General features: G+C 38.9%; 1 protein-coding gene across 2 annotated transcripts in view; it reads left to right on the top strand.

Annotated features, from left to right (window-relative positions):
* The window catches only part of SDK1 (sidekick cell adhesion molecule 1), a 363,255-nt gene that overhangs the window by 144,234 nt on the left and 195,980 nt on the right, over window positions 1-23,041 (top strand). For both annotated transcript variants that reach the window (XM_042828025.1, XM_042828024.1), the window contains exon 5: window positions 17,381-17,514. In XM_042828025.1, coding sequence (XP_042683959.1) covers window positions 17,381-17,514 — 134 coding nt within the window. The remainder of the gene's footprint in view (window positions 1-17,380; window positions 17,515-23,041) is intronic.

Below are 23,041 nucleotides of genomic sequence, written 5' to 3'. Positions count from 1 at the left end.
TGCAGCAATGATCTCAGCTGCTAAAAAATTCCTCAGAACTTCTGAAAAAGTTTAAGGGTCTCTGAAGCAGAAATAGCAAAGAAAGAAAAGGTAGAAAGAAGGTATAATAAAGGCAGTAGGATATTTACAAAGAGAACAGAAGATCTGCTCTTATGTGCGTCACACTTCAGATCTACTAAAGTTTGCTTGAATCTGCTGAGTTTTGCTTGTGTATCCAGTGTCAAATGAAGCTGGGTTGGGATCCATGAGGAGAACCAGAATTTGGTTTTAATCATGGAGGATACAACTGCTTTTTGCCCTACTTGACAAGAAATGTAGTGCAATTTGCCATTTTTTTGTGTTGTTGTCGAGGGATTAAATTAATTCATGCAATCATATATAGAGTGCATACATACACATATTGCTGTCGGCTTGTATGCATAATAGAAGAAGGTAAGAAAGCCCCTAACATTAATCATGTGCTTGTTCACTCTGATTTTAGAATAATTATGTCTTTATTAGATACTAAATTCAGGTTCAGAATTCAGAAACAAAACAGTAATTCTCCTACGTTAGAAAATACGAGACTTACTCTCCTCTATTATTGCAGGAGAACTTTTTATATCACACTTAGATGATCTTCCCCTGTAACACTTAAGAACAAATAGGTTTCTCCATGGAAAATTCCTAGCGATGCATTCCTTTGTGCGTTGATGACACAGTGGCTCCAAAAGGCACACAGGAGTACTTTAGCTTCGAGTTTTCAAGCTGAAAACAGTATCTTTATGTGGGAGCAACAATTCCTTTGGGGAAAAAAATTGCAAAGTCGTATTTTTTTCTGCATGAGACGTCACGTGCAGTGTTACACAGTCAGCTTTGTACAGAGCAGCTAATATACCTGGAGATTTGCAATAGTTACACTCTACGTTTGTATTTATTAAAGCTAATACATATTGCAAAAAGCTGAGAACTGCACCATCGTATCTCAATTTAAACTTTTCCAGTGCAACTGGGTTTTCTTCTATTTTATGTGTGTGACTTACAAAATAATTTCTTCTCATTTGCCACTGTTAACATTGCATTTTGCTAATTCCCAAATTAAATCAGCCTATGTTTTTTTATAGCCATAATCCTTCGTTTGTATGTTGGTGCTAAAAATAAATTTAAAAGAGGAACAACAGGACAATGGCATTGACTGTATTAAGCTAAGTAATTTGAAAGAATAAATGCATAAGAAGGCTACTTATTCAAGCCCTTCCAGAAAATGAACTATTTAAATTTATTTCCCACAGTAAGAATCTTTGAGTACTATCTTTTCAGCAGCTCAATTGCAAACACCAGAAAGTGAATTGGAATGCTTCCACTTATGAAAACCAAGACCAGCCTTATCACACAAGATGCTTTCCATGGAATGCAAACGTTTACCATACATCATTTGAATTTTTCTCATCTGAAAAATTCACTGAAAATAAAAAACACTCATCCAAATCCTTCATTCAGTGAGAAGGACAAAACAAGCGGCCTGGATTCTGGCCGTATACCACAGCTATTCAATAAAAGTAATAGTGCAAAGTCTGCAGGAAACAAAAAGGTATCATACAACCAATTCTAATATCAGCTATATCTAAAGCATAGAAAGTTTTACAAGTTTTACAACTGCTAGTTATCTGGTGTATGCATTCATATTATTGCCCTTCTTTGCACGGATTTAGACCTGCTTAATTGACTCATCGTCCCATACAGCAAGCAGCTAATGAAGATTTCCTTATCTCACAGAGCCAGTGCTTTTGAAAAAGAGGAATCCCAATTTGGTCTGTCCCAAAGCTTTGATGTTCTGAGTGGCTCTGGTACGCTATGCAGTGACAAATGGGATATTTTAGGTGACTGTAGATTTTTTCATTGGACTTAGAGGTGTAAAAGAGGCTGGAATGAAGCAACAAGTTGGAGCTGTTAGTTACACAACTGGGAAAAGGAGAAACATCAAATGTGTAGCTTGGTGAAAAAATATTTTTTATTTAATCAAATGGATTTCATATCAGCATACTGCATAATCTAAGAATTAGTTCTCCCTTTATGTATCTCCTTCCTGGAAAGCCCTGATAACAAAGATATTGCTTGAGAACTGCATTCTTGATTCACAGTTTTAAAATAACATGTATGCAATTCTGCCAAGTTTAAGAGAAAGTTTTACAGAAACAAACAGTCAAGGTACTTAATTGGAAAGTGCAATATTCTACAGTTAAATGGTTTAGGAAGGATAACGATGCCATTATTGTTCAAATGATTAAAAAAAAAATCACCTTTCCATTCTATTTCCTTTTCATTTAGAAATTTATTTACAAGGATAGTGCATATATGCTCATAAATGCACAAAGAAGTCATACAGTGCTTGTGCTACTTGAAGTGGCACTTAGATCTGTGCAACTCTTATGAATGGTGCACGCACTGCACTGTATCACACAGATCCTATGATTAGTCCACACATTACCAATAATATGAAAAATATTCCACTATTCTACAAGCCTTTCAGTATCAGCAGAAGACAATGCTTTGAGATAACCTCAAACACTATGAATACTGCTAATAATACACAATAATTCATTGTTTTGCCAAAACTATCCATCCATCAAACCAAACACCACTTTTGTGACCCAGACAGAAGAACTGCTGGGCAAATGGAGGAGTGTTGCCAATGAGTTTGCTCTGGAATGCTATGTTCCATGTCCTTAACACAGAGGAATTTCTGTTCCTAGTGCATTTGAAACTTTCCTGAACATCATTTGAAGAAATTTCACAATTAAGTCTTCCTCTGGTGTTCTGGGGGCTGTGCTGCTCCCATGCTGCATGCTTTTTGAGACATTCTTTTATGCATATAGCTACAACGGAGGTTTATCAGTGTTGTAGCAGTTTTCATGACTATGAAAGAGAACATCAACTGGCTTTTTAGTTCGAGCACAAGAAATTGATGGTCAAAGCAATGCTATGGGTCAGATTCTTTGTCACGTTCACCACAGTTGTACCATGAGTGCAGAAAGCAATCACAAATTCACATCTCTTCTTCCTTCCCCGCTTCCTTGAGTGGGGAAAGAAAAAGCCTGGTTTTCAGATGTGGGGCTTAGCCTGTTCTCATCAGCTGCAATCACTGAGGACAGGCAGAAAACCCTCTTTGGCTTAAGGTTCATCATACCCTCAGACCTGATCTGGAGCGTTATGAAGCATGGCATGAAGAAATCTGTTCCTTCCAGCAGCTACGCTTAGCAAGCATCTAAATTGCTTTCTCAGGAACTCTCACAGTCAGAGATTTACCCTGGGACTTTACTTAAAAGATTGGAGTCATCTGGATGGAGAACTGTGAGCAGATGCAGCAAGGAACAGCAGCACATGCTCAGAAACCCATTGCAGGGCTGCTCAGAAACACCAGAAGAGCCATGGAGGCATCTGGGAAAGGTTGTCAAGCATGATTTAGTCTCAGTTTTAAAAAGTCAGGCATGCATCGAAAGGCCTAATTTAGTTCATATTCATTTTCTTTTTAACTGTATCCTTCCAAGGCCACAAACCACATCTTGAGAATAAGTGCTCTTCAGGTCTCTAGAATGGCAAGATGCTAACGTTGCTGAGATAATAAAATGGAAATGACTACTAATAAAAAACATGAGAACATCATGGTGCTTTTGAAAACAAGCAATATATCATCTTTATTACATAAGTAGCCATCTCTCTTACTTGATGTCATACCTTAAAAATTTGTTAATCAGTCGGCCATATGATGCTTATCTAGGTTATACTAAAAACCTAATGAATAATCTTGGAATTGTCAGCAGTTATCCTTAGGAAAGAATGTGGAATGTGGAATTTGAGAAGCAAAAAAAAAAAGTAGTACTTTCTAGAAAGGGAAGAAAATTGGAAATGAAATGCCAGTCAGCTTACCTCTCCTTCTTGGAAAATACTGTTCTAAGGTACCAAAAAACTAATGTTATTCTCCTAAACAAAAACCAAAGGTCATTTAATAACTTGTGTATATATATATGCCAGAAACAAAGTAGAGCAACATGAGTCATGTATCTTGATTTTGACAAGACTTTAATATTGTCTCATAAGTCACAGGAAAGTCTGGTCTGCTAGAAGTTACTAAGAATGCAATGGAAAACTGAAAAATTGAGAATAGTCATCAGCAGTTCATTGCTAAAATGAAATCATTTGTAAGATGTGCAAGATTCTCGTCCCGACATGATGAGCCAGCCTGCAATCTTGGAGGCTATCCTAATTTTAGTCTACGGTGGTTACAAGGTAGGTATTTGGAAAAAGACAAATTCTGAGCAAAAGCATGAGCAATTTTGCAACCTAGGCTGTTGACAGAACCTTAAATAAGCTCTTTTAAAATGTCAGTCTTTTTCAGTATAAAGAACAGGTACCTTTAGTTGTAGTGCTCAGAATGCAGTAAATCCATTGCCACCACTTACTGAACTAAAGCCTCACTGCATAGGAGGAAAATCTATTAATTTTTCACCTATATCTTTATGTTACACTGGAAATGATGTGCCTGCCCTCCCCCCCCCTTCTTCTTTATTCTATATTGCATACCAAAATCTGTCTTTATATGTTTCACAGAACAGCAGTTTAGTAGAAGCTACACTATTTTATGCTATGCTGACACACAGTGAATCATACTTCCTGCTAGTCCTTACTGCAGAAATACATCTTTTGCTTGTTACTACTGAAGAATGTTTGCATGTATCTCAAGTTGTTTAAACTTGGATATCTACTGCAATCACAGTAGCTGGAGACAGCTATTTATCAGTAGTTCTTACAGTTCAGTAACAAAGAGCATTTACACCATTGGTGACCACAACTGACTACTGGAAGGTTGTAGTTTGTTTTATTGAGGTCAAGGTGGTGGATTCTTATTTCAAAGAAACCAAAAATTGCCATGCAGCAACTGTAAAAGTGTGGTTTTCAAAGCTTTGAGATGTGAATTTGCAGAAGACTCAGAATGCTGTCTGTCCATTTTGACTTCAGATCCTTATGACAAAAATTGTGTGCAATTTTTTCTTACTGCCTGAAAAACACAAAAAATGCCTGCATTTAAAGGACATTAAGTACTCTGAGTAAGCATGTAATTATTAAATATTCACAGTGTACAACGTTTAATGTGCACAACATTGAATATGCCAAAGTATAATGCCATAATTATAGCTCCTGTAATAATTATGTTTTATTGTGGCTTCCTTACTGTTTTTATACTGACTTCCACAGTTGGTATAAGCTTTTAAGCAGATGCCTTAGTTTTGCCCTTTGCAGCTTCTAGGCAGATCGCTGCTGTGTTGATTCTGCAGTCGTTGTCAGCTATTCAACAATCTTATTTTTCTTTTACTGTTCTGGCAGAGATGAACTGCAAAGTTTTTAACCTTCCATTTTCCTGCTACTTATTTGGCTGCTGGAAGCCAAGTTTAAAGCTTAAATAGAAGAGCAGGCATATCCTCAACAGTAACACATTTTTCTTCTCCCCGGAGTTCTTGAAAGAACTATTTAAGGAGTGCAATGCAGTTACTGTGGGCACACGAAAAAGACTAAATTATGGTTTCTTTTAAAATTAGCAATAGCTTAGTTTCTGTAACTCAAACCTCCAAACAGAAACTTGTTTTGTAGGTCTGAAGTGTAGTTTTGTATATGAGTATATATATATATGTGTATACGTATATGAGAAATATAGATTTCTCATAATGGATACAGAATATAAAGATATCTAAATATCTATCTATATATAAAGATACATAGATGTCTGTGCATAGCTAGTTTGTAGATAGATTGTATACAGAAAAGGATGAGAAGTGTGTGTGGGCCTGTCTGCAGGACATGGTGCTGGAAGCCCTCTGAGGGTTTGCTGTGATTGCTGGAGGATAGGAATAGCAAGGGACAGTGGGGCTGCAGGGTCAGGGCTTTGTTTTGTGCGGTGGTGGGGAGATTTGGGGACATAAAATGCCGTTTGAAAGAGAAAAGGCTTTATTAGTTGTAATGCTCAGAGTAGCATGTTTGTCTTCTAGTACTGAGTACTTCCTTGCAAAGCAGGCAGTATCTGTAATTCTGAAGTATAGTACAATGCCTCAGATGTTGTTTTAATGCAGACTGGTTGGACTCTGCACCGTTTTACCCCAGGAGGTAAATTCAGTTTAATAATGAAAGTGCATAATTTTGCATTTGTTGGCTCTACATGCAGATGTTTGCAGAAAATAATGCAAATGTGGAGATGTTAGGCATGCAGAATTACAGTTGTGTTTCGGCCAATTTTGATGTCCTTTTTCTCTTGAAGTACATTCTTGTTTAAAAGCAATCTCAAGGACCTCTTTTAAATCTGCATTAAATAGATGAGATATGGTTTAAAGCAATAAAGCATTGAAATTCAAAGCACTGGGGTTTGCTCATCCATCCTCACAGGTCACCTTAGCATTACCCTGGACGTCTTGCTGCAGGCTCCCATAAGGCTTCCCTGGCAGCTTGTTGTGGGACTGGGACGTGCAGCATGGTTGGAGCAGTATGGGCTACCCAGGGCTGGGAGAAGTGAGATAGTACCAGCAGTGTGGGGGCTGCTTCTGTTCCTGCGCAGGAACTGGTGTTCTTTCCTCACAGCCCTCTGCAACTGTCCCACTACAATAAAGCCAGAGGGAGGAAGTAAGTCACATCCACGACCTTTTGTGTGAAGCCATCTAAACAGAGGACACTGGGATTGTCTGTAGAGCAATGTCATTAGGTCTTGAAATGGAGTTCTGTGATTGGAACAGTCCCTATCTTTATGTAGGCGCTGCTGGCTTATTTGAAGTGCTGGGGAGCAGAATTGGGATTATCTACTTCAAAACCTCACGCTGTTGAATGAGCTGAAGGAGGAACTTCAGTACATCAGCTGGCAGAGGGATCAATCAGCAATCAGCCCTGACACATCTCCCGAGATCCATATCTATGACTCGGTGCGGATGTGTGCCCTCTCTTCTGCTCATTCCCATACACAGGCACTCAATTAAGGAGCCATGCCATGACTTTTTTTTCCCCCAGTGATTTCTCTAACTTTGCAGAGAGTGTATTGAGCTAATGTGTAGACTTAGGTATATTGAATAACTGAGGGCTTGCATTGCTGTGTAATTGTTTTAGCTTTAAGAAGTGTGATAGCTCTTGGTTCAGCTTCTGTTTTGGTTAAATATTAGCATTTCCACTATGTGTCACAAAACAGTAGGCTACTATGTAAACTTGTCTCTGTCTATTGTGTAAAGGATCTTATCAACAAATGAGAAATTACCTGACCAAGTGGTACAAATCTGCAAGAAATATTCCATTGTTACTAAGTCAATGAGACTTGCTGATGGTGATAACTTTTCTGATTGTTTTATGTGTTTTGGGAAGGATTGCAGAATAGCTAAATGCATGTTTTAGCTGTTAGTTTTGTATGCACAGATTATAGGGATGAAATCAAGACATGGCCTGAGCATCCCATGTAATTGTCTTGTTGCATCTCCTATTCATTAGCTCTGCTCTCAACTTGGCTCTGAAGTTGGCACATCTTGCTCTCATGCTCTGGCTGTCATACGACCCTTTTCTGCCATTCCTTTATGTCAAATTTTCATCTTATGGAGAATAACCTGTTATCTCCTGTTTCCTTTGACAAAGTAGTCCACGAGGGTTTATTTGAGCGTTATTTCAGCTTGCCATCTTTTGAATGTAATGGCAGCACTGAGAACACGGAAGTTCAAAATATAAGTGTGAGTCTAATTAAAGGGATTGTGGGGTTGCATTTTTCTTTCTCGTTAGTATTCTGTTGATTCTGTTTTCTTTCTCTGTCTCCCTGTACCCTACACACTCAGCTTATAATAAAAGTTGGTTCTTGAATACAAAGAAGTGTATTAATACACCTGGGAAAAGCACGTACAGGAAGGAATTGCATTTTTTTCTCTCCAGCCTAGGTAAGCTATAATGGAATGTTTCACTGTCTTTACAGAAATAATCAAAGGATCCTTTCAACACTAACAAAGATTATTTAAGATGAAAATTAAGTAACTGGATTTGTTTGCTTGTTTCCGACTGAAAAACAATCTTCTCTGTTAACTTCATACATCTGCAGCCAAGCGATAAGGGCGTTCTAATGTTTTCCTGCATCTATCTTTTGATTTTAATGTGTTGTAGGATTAGGGGATGGCTGATGCTGCTGTTACGAAAATGCGAGCGAGTAGAGATCCTCATTATGGAGTGAAGTGGATAAAAAGAGTCAGTAACTAAAGGTGATGGAACTGTTGTGCCTGCTGTCCATTATCTCGGTAATAGCACCTCTTCTCCAGATGAGGGGATTCTCAGGGAGCAGCGTTTTGCTGCGTTGCAGGAGCAAATCCCTAAAACCTCTGCAGCAGAAATGTCTGCAAGTAGGGAGATAAATATGTGAAGACAGATTGCAGTAAAGACTTTGGGGGCATCAGAGGCTTCCTGTTCTGGTCTAACTATTATGTAGAATTACTTGCATCGGCAAGATGTTGAGCATTCTGCTCACAGCACAAGGAATGTAAGCTGGGCTGGTAATTCGCGTGCGTGCTTCCCAGGATTTGTGAGTTCTTTTGCCATGTAACACATAGCTGAATATTTCTTCTGCACTGAAAATAAAAATGCTCTGCAAAGTATATTGTAGCCATAAAATCAAAGAAACAAAACTGCATCTACTGACAATTCGAGGTTTCATTTCCCTGTTCAGTAGGCATAGTGTTTATGGATCATCCAGCAAATGTAAACAAGGCAGTCTCTCAGATGCATGCTCTGTATTGCTCATCCTTGGAGGGAAAGTGTGGTGCTTAGAGCTGCATGATAGGATGGAAGGGAGCTGAAGTTCTTTGCTTTCTATGTTACCTTTGGGACTATTTTAAAGTAGAAGTTGCCATCGTTCTAGCAGAGGATTGGAAAGATTTACTGCTCAGGCTTTGGCCTTCTGACTTGCTTAAGCTTTACAATCAGAAGGCCTGAAGATATGTTGCTGCCCCACACAAGGAAACGTGTGTCATTAGCCTCAGAAGTCAAATAAGCAGCAAGCCACACACCCACATTGATTTCAGGTAATTTGAAAAGAAATGGATCTGATAAGTAACCTATCTTCCTTTTTTTTGGCAGCACCACCCAAGTTGAAAGCAAAAAAATCTATGTGGTCTGTTGCTCCTCAAATCATATGTTATTTACATTTTAGTTGGCTGCTGAAGTTTTCTTTATGAGTTTGAAAGTCGAGGGCTGTAACCTGGTTTCAAATACAAAAGAAATGGATCCCAGGAGGAAGCTATACTTCTAAAGGCTATCTTCCAGAACACTTTATTTTAAAAGATGTTAATGCATGCACTGGGGTTTCAGAGATTTTAGCACACAAGTGCTGTAGTACATTGTACGATTTAGTAAGAATAGAGGGCTGCTGACAGCTTCCCTCTGTGCACACCTCCTTTTTCTTTATGCACAGGTATAATTATTATACACAGGTAACTGCTGTCTGGGTGTTTGAAGGAGGGCTGCTCAAATCATACGGTTTAGGTAGAGCTGCATATCTCTTCTCAGTCTCTTCTATGAAGCCTTCCATGACTTCCCACTTTTGAGAGTTCTGCAGCTCTGCTAAGCCACAGCTCCGTATTTGTTTGCCTCATTTATTAGAAAATTATGTTTATTTTCTGAAATTTTTTCACATGCATTATTTTTGAAATTAGTAATGCATAGCACAGACCTAACTCAGTAACTAACATGATAGAACAGTATTTTCCAGTTGTTTATTTGGTCTGTTTCCTACAACGCTGTCAGAAATTGGCAGAATTGCTTTGAGTACAAAGCACAGCATAAAATGCCACCAGGACGTTATGCTATTTTCTATATCTTTCTGTCCCAAAGTTGACAGTGTTTGGCTCCATATGGATGCTTCACATATGGTTGTATGTATCCAACCTGGCCTTGCTTTTCTTTCACTGCATGTCTCACTTATGCTAGCAGTGGGCAGCCAATTTCAAGGTTCTGACAAAGTTCTGTGTTTCTTTTCAGTTTTCTGTCTTTCATTGTCACAAACTTGAAGTGCTTCAGAATGTTTGCATTAATGGCATTGAAATGTGTGTTTACCTGGCTTGTAATATCTGTATTATTTTCAGTAATAACCAGGATTCCATGGGGTCTATGGTAGGCACATCCGTTACTACATGTAACTGCTTGATACGAATTTGTAGATACAGTAAGATGGGACTCTGCTGAAGGAAGCAGTACAAGACCATGAGTCACTAGAAGGCTGGTATTTGGAAAGCAGTGCTCACCTGTCCAGTTTGTATAATTCAGGAGATGTTAAAGCAGTTGAAAATGAGTAGGGAAGAAGATGTTTTGCCTAAAGTCAAAACAAAATGCCTTACTGTCAAACTGCAAAGCGAAGAGGAAAAGTAAAGAGCATTAAGATTTAGCACTTGCATAATCCTCTACATCTTTTGAGTGCTAGAGGTATTAACTATTTAAGCTTCTTGATAAATTTTTCAGCAAAAAGAAATACATATGTGTATTATCCTTCTTCTCTCTTGGCAGAACATGGAGACCAAAAGGCTAAATAACTGACTCAAGGCTACGTATCACTGGCAAAAACCTGGGTATGCATGGCTCCCAGGCCTCTGCTCAATTCACAGTGTACAGCAAAAATATATGTCTTTATGGCATGCAAGTAAAAATGAGTACACAAGATCCCTATTTTGATGTAGACAGCAAACCTCTACGCTGTTGAACAATAAAATTGTGCTGTGAATTTGCAGCAATAACACAAATGCTGGTCTCAGCAAACTGCAGTACTGTACATAGATAGCAGTAGCTGTTGTATTGACTCAGGCCACTAAATCTTTAATTATCTTTCCTAGTAAAACTTGTCTAAATAAATTGCTCTGGTGCTGCCCAGTAACACTGCTTTGTGCAAGTTGCAGCAGCAGAGGTTCATGCTTGGGTCACATGCTACTTTTTACCATATCCAACCTGTTTCAACAAAGGTTTGGTACTGATAAGAGGAGAGCTAACACGTAGAAATAGTGATGGATGTTAGCTCTGGAGCTTGACATTCCCTGCTGTTCCACAAAACAAGTGTGTAGTAAGTTATGGCTCTCCAAATTTTCCTATCCAATGAAACTCTCCAATGTATTTCAACATACTTGTATATTATTTGTTCATGTTTTTTTCTCACTTGTAAGACCAGTATGTGTGGCTGTTTCATCATTGCTGTTCTGCGGTGTTTCATGACTATAGCCAGATTTTTGTGAAAGCATTGTATCAGCTCTGAATATACTGATGTATCGTATGGGCATAGCTTCAACTGAGAAAACTGACCCAACGTTTTGGAGAGAAATTTACTTTGAGCTGAGATTTGAATTCTAATTTTCAAATGGTGTGGGTACTGCAGCTGCTGTGACGCAGACTTTTGGATCCCTGAGACTAGGTATGTTCATCCAGAAACAGCCATGTCAAATCTTATTTTCAGCTAACCAATGGGAGAAGAGTGAAAATTTTAAATTAGAGGAGTGTGGAATTAAGAATAGAATGGCAGAAATGGGAATAAAGTAATGCAAAAACATAAATAAACAGAGGCTGGAAGCATCTAAGTAGGCAAAGTTATGGCATGTCCAAATTTATCTGTTAAAGATGCTATTTGGAGGTTGAAGTTTTCCTTCTGTCATTGTTGTGTAATCGATTACCTTTGCAGCACATTGCCCTGTGACAGAGCTGCGCCACTGCTAATTTGTTTTATGGTTAGTGCAGTTTGCAGTCATGCCTCATATTTGTATTTATTCAGTGGTACGCCTATGCTATGAAGATATACTATTCTTCAGCAGGAAACTCTTTAATACCTGACTACAAACAATGATAGCACATACCATTATGCTGACGTATTTTATCAGAAGTGAAGATGCAATTTAGTAATAGAACTTCTCCATTCACAGGGAAGGAAAAAAAATAATCTGTGTTTTAAACAAAACAAATACAACACCTCGAATTATCAGTTCAGGAGAAATGTCATAGAGTGGAGCAATATTCATGTCTAGTTGTATCTGCAAATTGGTTTATAAAATCCCAAATGGTTACAAATAGTCTTTGTGCTTGCTGTCAATGGAGTCAGCCAGCTGTGTAGATCAACTACCTGTGATACTTTCTAACTGCAATGCTTTGTTTAAATTTTGCACTATTCCTCTTTCCAGTGGTTGCTAGCTATGACCATAGCAACAGATAGTGATGTGGAGTTCAGTGTGCTGATTATATAATATAACAAAGAAAGAAGATGATAGGTACTCTGTTTACACAGAAATGTCTTGATTTCAGTAACAATTTTATATGAAGAGCAGCCTGGAGAAAACTGACTTACTTTGCTCCAAGTTTTTGGTTTCTGTTGTGGACTGAGATGCATATTTTATCTTGAAAGTTGGGTTTTGCTTTAGCTAGAGAACTGCTGTTGCAGCTGGGGCAAACATTCATCAGCATGGTTCAGTAAGATAACAACACCCAAGAGCTGTGATTGAAGCACACGTAGGTACATCTATCAGCTGCACTAAGCCTTGCCACTTAACATTTAATAATAGTAATTTTTAAAAACTGTCGAAAGAGTATGATAATAAGTAAGTTGTATTAAATAAGAATTAAAGCTGTTGAAAATCTGCGGGGAGAAAAAGAACGTTTAAAGATAAGCAGTGCACTTACGAATATTGCTCCTTGTTTGGGTGTTGTAATTGCTTGCTCCTGGGCTGGTAGCGTTGTCTTTCTGCAAACATCTCTTTCATGATCAGTTTTGTAGTGATTATCTGGGGCTTTGTTTTGTTTTATCTCTAGACCAGTAACTGTTTGATATGGGCATGATTTTAAATATAAGTTTGGGACGACTGATCTGAGAGTCCCTTCTGGCAACCTCCATCTCAAAAGAATAGAAATAAGATTTTCCGAGGGCAAACTGCTAAGATTTTTACGAGACTCAGATTTTGATAGTTCTGCTTAAATCAGAGGTACTTCTTCGCAGCAGCCTTGTATGTAAGCACCAAGACACACTAAGACACATGACAGTGCTTCTGTTGACTAGATTTATGCTTCTTGAGTCCTCTCCTGTATACTGTGTTCTCAGGATTGCTGTTCAGGGCTTGATGTCAGCTTTTGGTTTTTCATTGTTTCCTTTTTCAAGGGGGTCAATCTGTTTTCATGTGGTATTTTTTTATTTTGTTTGCATTCCTAAAGCTTCTATCAAAGCCATCATCCTGCCTCGTAGCTCAGCACTCAATTAGTCCTTTTCACATACGATATTTTGAACTTGTGCACTGCATTGCAAACTTCAATATTGTGACATGATTTCAATGCATGTCCATTTTTTGGAATTCTAACCATGTGTCCCAGAGCATTTGGGACTGTGGTTAAGTGAAATCTGTGTATAGTCAACAGGTACTGATGCAAATGTGAAACAAAGCCACGCCAAATACAGGCCCTGTAGGTTTCCCTGTGATGGCAGTGCCCAGTCTGGCAGGGCTTCACCCAGCATTCCACCCACTGTACACAGGATGGGCTTTGCACAATGTGCCCATGAGACAATGTGGGGCACAATCTCAGCAGCCTTCCTAAAACAAGGTCTTGTTACCTCCAATACCAGTGCTACAGAACAGGGAAGGCAGGCTCAGAACATGAAATCCTGCTTTCTCTCTTGTTTTGTCCTGGAAATAGATGTACCAAAATCAAGCTGTCACCCTTGTGCATTGCTGTCAGTAGCTGGGCTGCTGTTATTGCATGGTGGTACTTAGGCTGTGCTGGGTCACCATGCCTGCTTTGTTGCTCTTGTTTAATCCAAATTTGCTTTTGGAACCAGTAAATCCCAGTCCCTTTCCAGAACCGCTTGCTGTGCATGGTCTAGTTAGAGAAGTGATGCTAAAAACTAACATTGATGGTAAAATGAATGCATTAATTTTTGTGGCTGTACTTAATATTCAGCAGCTGAGTAGGCATATATTTTTTATTTTTAATGATTTGCAGTCATAATATAACTGAAACCTGAGTACTGTTCTATGAGCTTGGCATTCAGTCAGCTCTTACTGCTTTGTTGCTATGGACATGTTCTGTAGCAGACATGCTAATATTTTGTGCTGTGATTGAGACCTGATAAACATGCACTGTTTGCATATATTTAAATAACTGCGATTAATAATTTCCCCTCAGAATTGGAAGACACACGAGTGGGGAAATGCTCACTGCTAAGCCACGCATGCACTGCCCTGACTCGGGGTCTCACTGCACAGCTGTGATTTAGCTGCAACATTCTGCCCTATTTCAAAAGGGCATTTCCATTGGGGACGTCTCAGTAATTGCAGTGTCAGTGCTCCATCATCTCTCCCTTGCTTCTTAACATCACTGCTGCTGGGTGGGCTCTGCCTCCCAGAGAAAGATTGGCTCATGCTGTGCTATGGGAGCAAAAGTTTTATAAGGGCAGCAGAGGTCTTTCTGTAAACAGTATCTGGTAACGAGGGATTTGATATTTGTTTTAGCTAGAGGAAAAGAGGCCTCGTGCAGGCCGTATTTGCTAAAATGCTGCACCCTTGCTCAGGAGCAGATGGCTGCCTTCTAAGAGAAAACTTCACCAGGTCACTGTGCAATTTTCATTTGGGGATGTTTTTGTAATGCAGTGCTATCTATTTATTATGTAATCTGGTAGGCTAATACTGAACGCATTTCCAGCTTCTCTGCATTATCTACTTGGAGAGTAGATTTTCATATTTTCCATTAATAATGGTTTGTAATATGAAATCCACCTATTTAAGATACTACAGAGTTCATTTTTGGTATTTTCATAAATGATCCAATTTTCAGAGCAAGAAAAATTTAACTGCAAACATATTGTCTTAAACACTTTAACAACGGCACTTCAGAAAATGATCATTATTTCTAAAGGCTCAGCCTGATATTCACGTAATTTCCAAAAGCTTTCCATCAAACTTCAGAGATATTTGCACCACAGTTTTTCCAAGTACTGGGCAATTCAGAAGTCTGCAATTAAAAAACCTGGAGCATTTCTAAATGCTTAATTCTGGCTGCAGCAAACGGAAGTCTTGAAAAACTCAGGATGTTTCTATTTACGTCTTCAGATCCTTAGAACTGAATGGATAACATTACTGATCTCCATCATTCCTATGCTCTCCCACCTATGGTGTCATGACATTTGGGCAAGCAGTCCATCATGGGCAGGGTTTGAAGCATTCACTTTGAGATCCATCCGTTGTAGTCTGTGGGTGCTGTTGTGGCATACTGGCATGGAAATACTAGCATGGCACCCCCATAGCTGCTCAACACACTGCACATCACTGTGTATGTATTGGCTCCTGTTCCCCACAGGCTTCCACTGAGCTCTGGAGGCTGTTAAAGCATCTTCTATCAAAACATATGATTTAAAACACTCCCTTCCTTATGTGTAAAGAACCCCAAGGGATCAGTCTGTTTCCTTTACTTGCTAGTAGTTCTGTCTTGAAAACACTAGATTAAGTTTGATATCACTTTAAAAAAAAAAACGACCAACAGTATTTGTGTATTTCATCAAATCTGTACTGGGTATGAATTTCTGAGAGGTCCACTCCATCTGCTCTGTTGTCTTCCTCAAACGTGCCAGTGAGCTGAGCAGCCGGGATGTGATTTCCCTTCGAACATCAGTGTGGTGCTGTCATAACGTAGAAGTTATAACAGACAATGAAAACAAACAGTGAACCCAGGGGAATGCGTGAAGCCAATTTTAGGGCGCTCTGTGCAGCTGTTGTGCAAAATATGGTTGCAACCCTGATAAGGGCTGTGACATGAATCTTCAGATGGTTTGGAAACATTGGCATTAATGAGTCCTTAAAACGTGACTAATTGATTTTCCTGATGAGCACAGCTCTCAATCTAAATAGAACTCCAAGTCTTTGGCCTCTGCACAGCTGTGCCTTACCCTTGCCTGTCTTTAGGAGTTGAAACCAAAACCTTTGGCTTTTCTCAGAATTTTTAATTATCGACAACTCATGTTGGGGTTTTGAATCTAACACCTTTGAATCTTTCTGTGGAATCTGAAGACCCCAAAGAATTGCCTTCTACTACTATTTTATCCTCTAATTATTTCTCTCTATGCAAATGAATAGAGAAGTTATGCTCGGTCCTTCTGCATGGATGTTTTTCATTTCAAATCTACTTAGGCTCACGTAAACTTTGAAATGTGTATGCATTTCACCCACAACAAATGTTATTTTGCCCACAGATAGGGGTGGTATCAGTGTGCTTCTCACCTGCACTTGGAGATCAGCTTTAAAACATCAGGCTTCAGCTGCACCTTCTCCCAAAGCAGTCTGAAATGTGTTTCAGTATTTTCAAAGAACTCTTCTAGCGCTGCATCCTTCAGAATTAATGTAATTGCATTGTCTTTTAATATTCAATTATTAGCACTTCATTGGATTTTTATCTTTATTTGCTTTATCAAATGTCATATTAATTGCATTTTATATCCCCACTCCATAAATCTATCACACTGCCTTTGATTTTCTAAGTCAATTAAGCAATTACAGGTTCATTGAATAAATTGTACTGAGATATTTCTTACAGTTTAGTATAATAAAAATCATCATCAGTAAAGATGCTACAAACAAGATCTTCAGCTGGTGTGCAGTGACTGACTTCAATACCACCACCAGAGCTGAAAATACAGCCTCACATCTTCAGATCTTTTTCAGTCGGTGTCTACCAATAGCCTTATAGAAGTTCACTGTTCTTTGTATCCACATTAGGAAATTGAAGAGATAGGAGCAACAAACACAGTGTATGGACACTTTTCTCATTGTTATATCCTATGCCAGCTCCTGTATGTGAACATCAGTATACTATGCTTTAAATCACTTTTTCAAAGCCAAATAATTTTGACTTATTAACGTTAAAAATACCTTGCTGAAGCAGAAGGAAGACAGGCAGGGAAGCTCAGTGTTGGCTGCCACCTCATTCCTGAGTGTCAGCCTTTAAATAGCTTCACCTGTTGAGGAGGTTCCCAATAGCGCCAGCATCATGCTGGTGTGTGCTGGGACAGTCAGCCCACATCCATGCGGGGTGAGGCTGTCTGCCTCTGCTTTTGTTTGCCATTTTATGTGCAACTTCTTAAAGGCATTTAAACTGTTTGCATTTTAGATGTTGTAGCTTTTTGCATGTCACCATAAACATTTTACGTGATCTAAACTGAGAAAAAGCCTCCAAGCATTGCACATCTAAAGCGTTGTGAATGTGTTTGAAATGAGGTTATTTTGGATCTCCTAACATCTTGCCAACAAGTGTCATGTGATTCTGTCAAGTCTGAAATACTGTACAGTTTCTGCACAGTGAATGCCATTCTTCTGGTTTCAGCACGGTCTCTTACTTTCCCAAACAGAGCCATAACACTGGAGAATCAGCTGGTGATCCTTGCAACGTCAGTGGTGGATGCAGGAGGCTACTATGTCCAGGCTGTCAATGAAAAGAATGGCGAGAACAAGACAAGCCCACTTATTCATCTCAGCATAGCGAGTAAGTACACAAATACACGGAGACGTGCCGTGGTGCTGAGGTTACAGGAGGAGTTCACAAAGCTCTGCCCTAATAGAGCCTTTCTAAGAAAGGATTCAGTCCTTGAAGGAGATCTTCTTCTCCTGCTTGGTTTGGAACAGCTTGGGTGATCAGAGAGACCTCAGGGAGCGTGAGCCTGAGCAAAATCAGCCTTGGAGCCTTTTGTCTGGGGGGTTATATTGTGCCAGGCAGGTATGTGATGGTGTTCCTTGCTGTTTATTGTGAAGTTGGGATCGTAATTTCTTTTTAATGCAGGCTTTGATAACGTATTGGTTTCCATTGTGCATAAGTAAACAAGTCACTCTTCTGAGTGCAGTTTTATTAATGAGTCTGTTCCCAGACTCTGACATTATTTTTACCTGGAGTTATCGTGGAGTCCCAGGGAACATGCATTTCATTGTTATAACTTATTATTTTACATTGCACAAATTGTAATAACACCTACCATTACAGAGGCATTCCAGAAGTGGGCTTTACAGCAAAGGGGAGGGAAATGCATTAGGGCAATGGGGTCAGAAAGGTTTCTGCACACCGTATATGAACATGCACATTCAACAGAACTGTGCAGATGTAAAATATTGTTAAGCATCTGGTAAATGTTTGTGTAAAAACAATATTTTTACAATGTAGGAATATTTGTTTCCTTTTGAGGGTATTAAGTAGAGGTGTTTTTAAGGTGGCAGTGAGGTAGGGAGCATGTTCCTCTATTTAATTGTAGAGATAAGGAAGAGGTGATTGGTTAAATCATCTATGAGGCTGGCAGTGTTATAGACAGGCTGCTTTTTTCATTTATTCTTGTAGAGGATGTAGGATTCTCAGCTCCAGACCAATTAGCATGATAAGATGCCTTTTGATCTTGGAAATTATGAGGTTTGAGACAGCCCAAGTGGCTATCTTCTTTAGAGGAACAAAACTTGGGAGCCTGGGTTTTTGGGAAGGAAGCCTCTCACGTTGGTGTTCATAGTATTCTTATGTTTGTCAGAAGCTCATAAAAATGTTACGTTCCTATGAAACAATTTCTAAAAAAATATTATTTTCTAATAAAATTCCTCATCAGATTTCAAGGAAAGTTGTTCTTAAGCAAGCAGTGGAGCCCTGCTGGTGGGTCCAGCACCGCATTGTGCACAGAGTCACTGAGGGCAGAATTTACATGGTGTAACAGAGAGCAGGAGAAACAATCCCATGTTTTCTTCCAGATATGTTTATACAGTAAATGAACTTCTCATGGGTTTTGCACATTCTCCCAAACTGGAAATAATACTGCAAATCCACTTGTGTGAATTCTATCTGTGCCACGGCATGTAGATGGTAAACATTATTATTTCTGACAGTATAAAGAGGTTTGCAAACACTTCAGTAATTTCATTTTTAAAGCAAATTTGTATTGTTTTTATTATGTGACCAATAATGTACTTCCACTTTAATTTCATATCTTAATTAATGCTAGGATTAGTCTGTGATCACGCTTGCGTAACAAGTTCTATGCAAAGCAGAAGGTAGTACCAGCATGTGGAAAAGAAAACACTTCAAAATGCTTGCAGACTGGATACTATGAATGCTAAATCTATCTGGGATGTGAACAATAGGAAAGGGGCAAGATGGAATGTCAAATATGGATTTACTTGTTAGAATGAATCTTAGCCAAAGAGGACAATTTAAAACCTGAGAAGTGAATTTAATACATTGAAGCTGTATGTTTAATGCTGTGTGAGTTAAAGAAAGGCTTTGGCCTTTCTTACATTGTGGTGTTTGTAAAGAAAATTAGATTGACATGGTCATCATGAACTTTGGAAGGAAGAAAAGAAAGATAGAAGTGAATGAACTATTTCTGTCTATTAACAAAACAGTTGGGCAAAACTATGGTCCTGGGTGAGCATATGGGCAACACTTGCAGAAAGATGGTATATTTTAGAAAAGTAGTAAATAATTTCAGCAAGTAGTTGGAAGCAGATTCTTAAAGAGACGCCTGAGCCTGGAAGACATTACATTGAACTGTCTGAAGTTTATCAGATTTTAAAACTGATGGCACTTCATTTTCTGTTAGGACAGGTCTAAGATAATCAATAATAATAAGGGTGAAAAAAAAACAAACAACAACAGAACAGTTTCATTATATCAAGTGTAAAGTGGAATATCCAATTTCTGTGTGAGTACATTCATATATTAATTGAGTGCAACCTTGCGACATGACTCGGCGCACATTGCCACTTTTATTGAGGGCAGAAGGAAAAAACTATAGATAATTCCCTGGGTAGTCATCCACAGAGAACACTGTTAGAGATGCACAGCTTGTTATGCCAATGTCCTTCAAGGAAGGAATTAGACTCCAGCCTACATGAAAAGCACATCAACAGAATCAGTCTGACAGCAAAGTTGTCCAGCTCTGTTCCCAAACATGAGGCTGGCTCTAGGATGAAGGGATAGTCCTCAAGTAAGCAGAGCATGAGTTACAAGGCTTTATACTGCAGATCAGATTCAAAGCCTTGAAATATGGCTGAAGGTAAATGGAGTTTGAACAATGTCTGGAAAATATACCAAACTATCCAGTGAAATCAAAATGATATCCAGAAGCCAGCACACTGGGGGTATATCTTGTAGAATGGAATGTCAGAAATTAGTCCGGAATTTGAAATTTCTTAAAATCAGTTGAACTGTATGCCAATGAAAATCTTGACTTTTCTTAACCACATGTCCTCATCACCTTTGTAAATAAGGAAACAATGCCAGGCAAGTCTGACAGCTAAGACTTTGGTAGCAATAATAGTAACAGTAATACTATTATATAGTAGCAAAACCCTTTTTTTTTCTCAAGTCCAATGCATTATTTGCTCCCTGTGGAAAATTCTGTATATTTTCTTCTGTGGAGGATTTCAATTTTATTTCTAGAACCTCCCAGTTTAACAAGACGTGATAGTTGACCTATCACTGATCCATTGCAGCCTTTTTTTCTTATTAGCACAGGTTGCTTTACAATAGAAACGACTGGGAAATCCTTAATGTTCTTCCCTGCTTCCATCTATTCATCAGTAAGTTAGCTGATGTCTTGAAATGGTCCTTGATTCTTTAAGCACTTTTCTTTCTTGCCCATTCTTCTGTAGTTAGACATTGCAGCACAGATGGTCGGATCTCTTTCTCAAGACTTTGGCTTGTCAGAGGTGTACAACACGTCCGGTCCTACCAGCGTTGGCAGGGCACTTACAGGTGGAAATATTCATTGAAGTAAGGCCATCATGAAACTCTTACTTCCTCGAGGGCCATAGTCGTGGCCATCAAATAAACTTCTCAGAAACTTTTCACCAAGGTTTCTTTTTGTTGTTGTTGTAGTGTAGAATTTAAGAAACAATGACAACAGCCCCAAACCTAACTCTCCCCCTGCTATTTTTCCCTCAAAAAAAAAACCCACTTTTCTTTAGTCTATGCCACTTCTCTATGAAGATGCTCTTTTTTCTTTTTTTTTTTTTTTTTGGTTTTGGAACTGCAAGGATTTCTGGTATGTAAGTCAATAACTCAAGAAGTGTTTAAAAAGAATTAATAGGGAGCTTTTTATTTCTGCAAGGAGCTGGCTGAGCTATTCGCTGCAACGCACGCAGCAAGTGTCCTTGTTATTTTATTGCAAGATGACGCAGCAAGACTCTGGTGTCACTTTAGAAGAAGTTTGAAAAGCCCTGCTGAGATTTTCCTATTATTAGCTACAATGCAGTGCTATAGATGTGAGCACCGCTGCCCCAGTCGTAGAAACTTTTAACAGTGTGCACTGCTATTTTAGAGCTTTTTCCAAGTATTTTCTGAAGAATTTGAGCAAGTGTCCCCGAGCAGATGATTTAAATGGTGAGTTTGCAAAGGGTGGCTGTGTGTAAGCTGCTCTGACAGCTTCGATACTCCTGCTTCAAATGGTTTTGCAGCGCTAATCATCTGGAACTGCAATCTGGGGCCTTGCTTCTGGACCTTCTTATTAAGCTGTGAAATATTGAGATGCATGTCGCTTCAATAGATTTATTAGTAAATTAGGTGGTCTCTAGACCTATTCATAATACTGGGAGATGCAGAATGTTCTGCACTGACATCTTTTTTTTTTTTTTTTTTTTTTTTCAATGCAGGCTTTGTAAAAACAGAAAACAAGATTGATGAATATTTTAAAAACCTTGCCAGCCAGCATTTCTGAGGAGTCAAAGACAATAAAGCCAATTATCATTTAACAAAGATAAATTTTTCCCTTGAGCATTGACAATGCTTTTTTTTTTTTTTTTTTTTGGAAAAAAAAAAAAAAAAAAAAAAGAGGGAGTTGGGGACTAAACATTAATTTTCTGGCTTGGTTGCATTGCAATTAATTTGAAATAGTAGGGTGCCATATTCCACCCAGCTCCCCCTGTTGCTATGAAAAGACACTTCATTCTGCAATGGTAGGCGCTGACATGAGGCTAAACAGAATGTGTTTGTCTCTGGTTGAGGCCTATTTTGTTTTTCAATTTCATGTCTCAAAACAAAATTTTACAGAAGGAAAGAATTCAATTTCAGACTGTTATAAAGAAAAGTTCCCATGATTGCTCAAGATGTTTGGGTCACTTCCAGTGGCACTAAAAGTGAAATACTCCTTACATTGTTGGAGAAGAAGTAGAGAAAATAGTGCTGCTTCACCTGTCGATGCAGTTGATGCAATACCACTTTTGACATCCTTCTGTCAGGTTTGTTAAGATTAGTTCTCAGAAGCATCTGAGCAGACATTTTCCTCTCCGGAAGAAAGCATTTCGCAAACATAATTTTTCATATTAACCATCAAGGTTTGCTCAAGTCAGCAGATGTTGAGGATCCTTCATGGCTATGTTTGAAACACACTGCTGCGTGAATTTTTCATGGCTGGTTCCAGCTTTCAGGTGTTGGGAGAATTCAAGGAGTGGGCAGGAACCCCCAGAGAGCAGAGATTTCTGTTCTGAGGTCAAATTCAGGCAAAGTTCTATAAACTTGTCAAGCTCTTTTTAGTTCATGCTGAGGGGATTTATTTTACTTAGGCTCTGTGGTCAGTACCGTTGAGGTGGAACGGATGCCTCGATGTAGCATTGCTTTCTGTGGGTTTTGTTGTTGTTGGTTGGTTTTGTGTTTTTTTTGGGGGGGGGAATTTGGTGATGGGTGGGAAAGGAACAAGAGATGAAACAAATGCGTTTCTGTGCTGTAATTGTACTGCACATGCCTGAGGTTCTGATCAGATACAGGGGAAGTCTAACAGAACATGCATCAGCTCCCCAGCCGCTGGTTTGAATGCATTCTTTGTAAGAATGACGCTTTTTTCCTCTTCTGTTTTCTGCACAGGCTTTGCTCTCTGTGGGCAGAGTTTCCAGGAAAGATATCCCAGCAATTGTCACATGTAATTTCATGAGTAAATGTGTGCACTCGCTTTGTTACCCAGAAAGCTAATTTAAATGAGGCTGTTGAAGTGTTTGGGGTTTGGAATTGAATGTTAAGGATAAAATCTGTGCAAATGCCATCATTAATA

This window comes from Centrocercus urophasianus, unplaced genomic scaffold (assembly GCF_019232065.1).
Source record: "Centrocercus urophasianus isolate 14NV4802_14NV808 unplaced genomic scaffold, USGS_Curo_1.0 seq_29, whole genome shotgun sequence".
NCBI classification, from domain to species: domain Eukaryota; kingdom Metazoa; phylum Chordata; class Aves; order Galliformes; family Phasianidae; genus Centrocercus; species Centrocercus urophasianus.
This window is presented reverse-complemented; position numbering and strand designations above follow the sequence as displayed.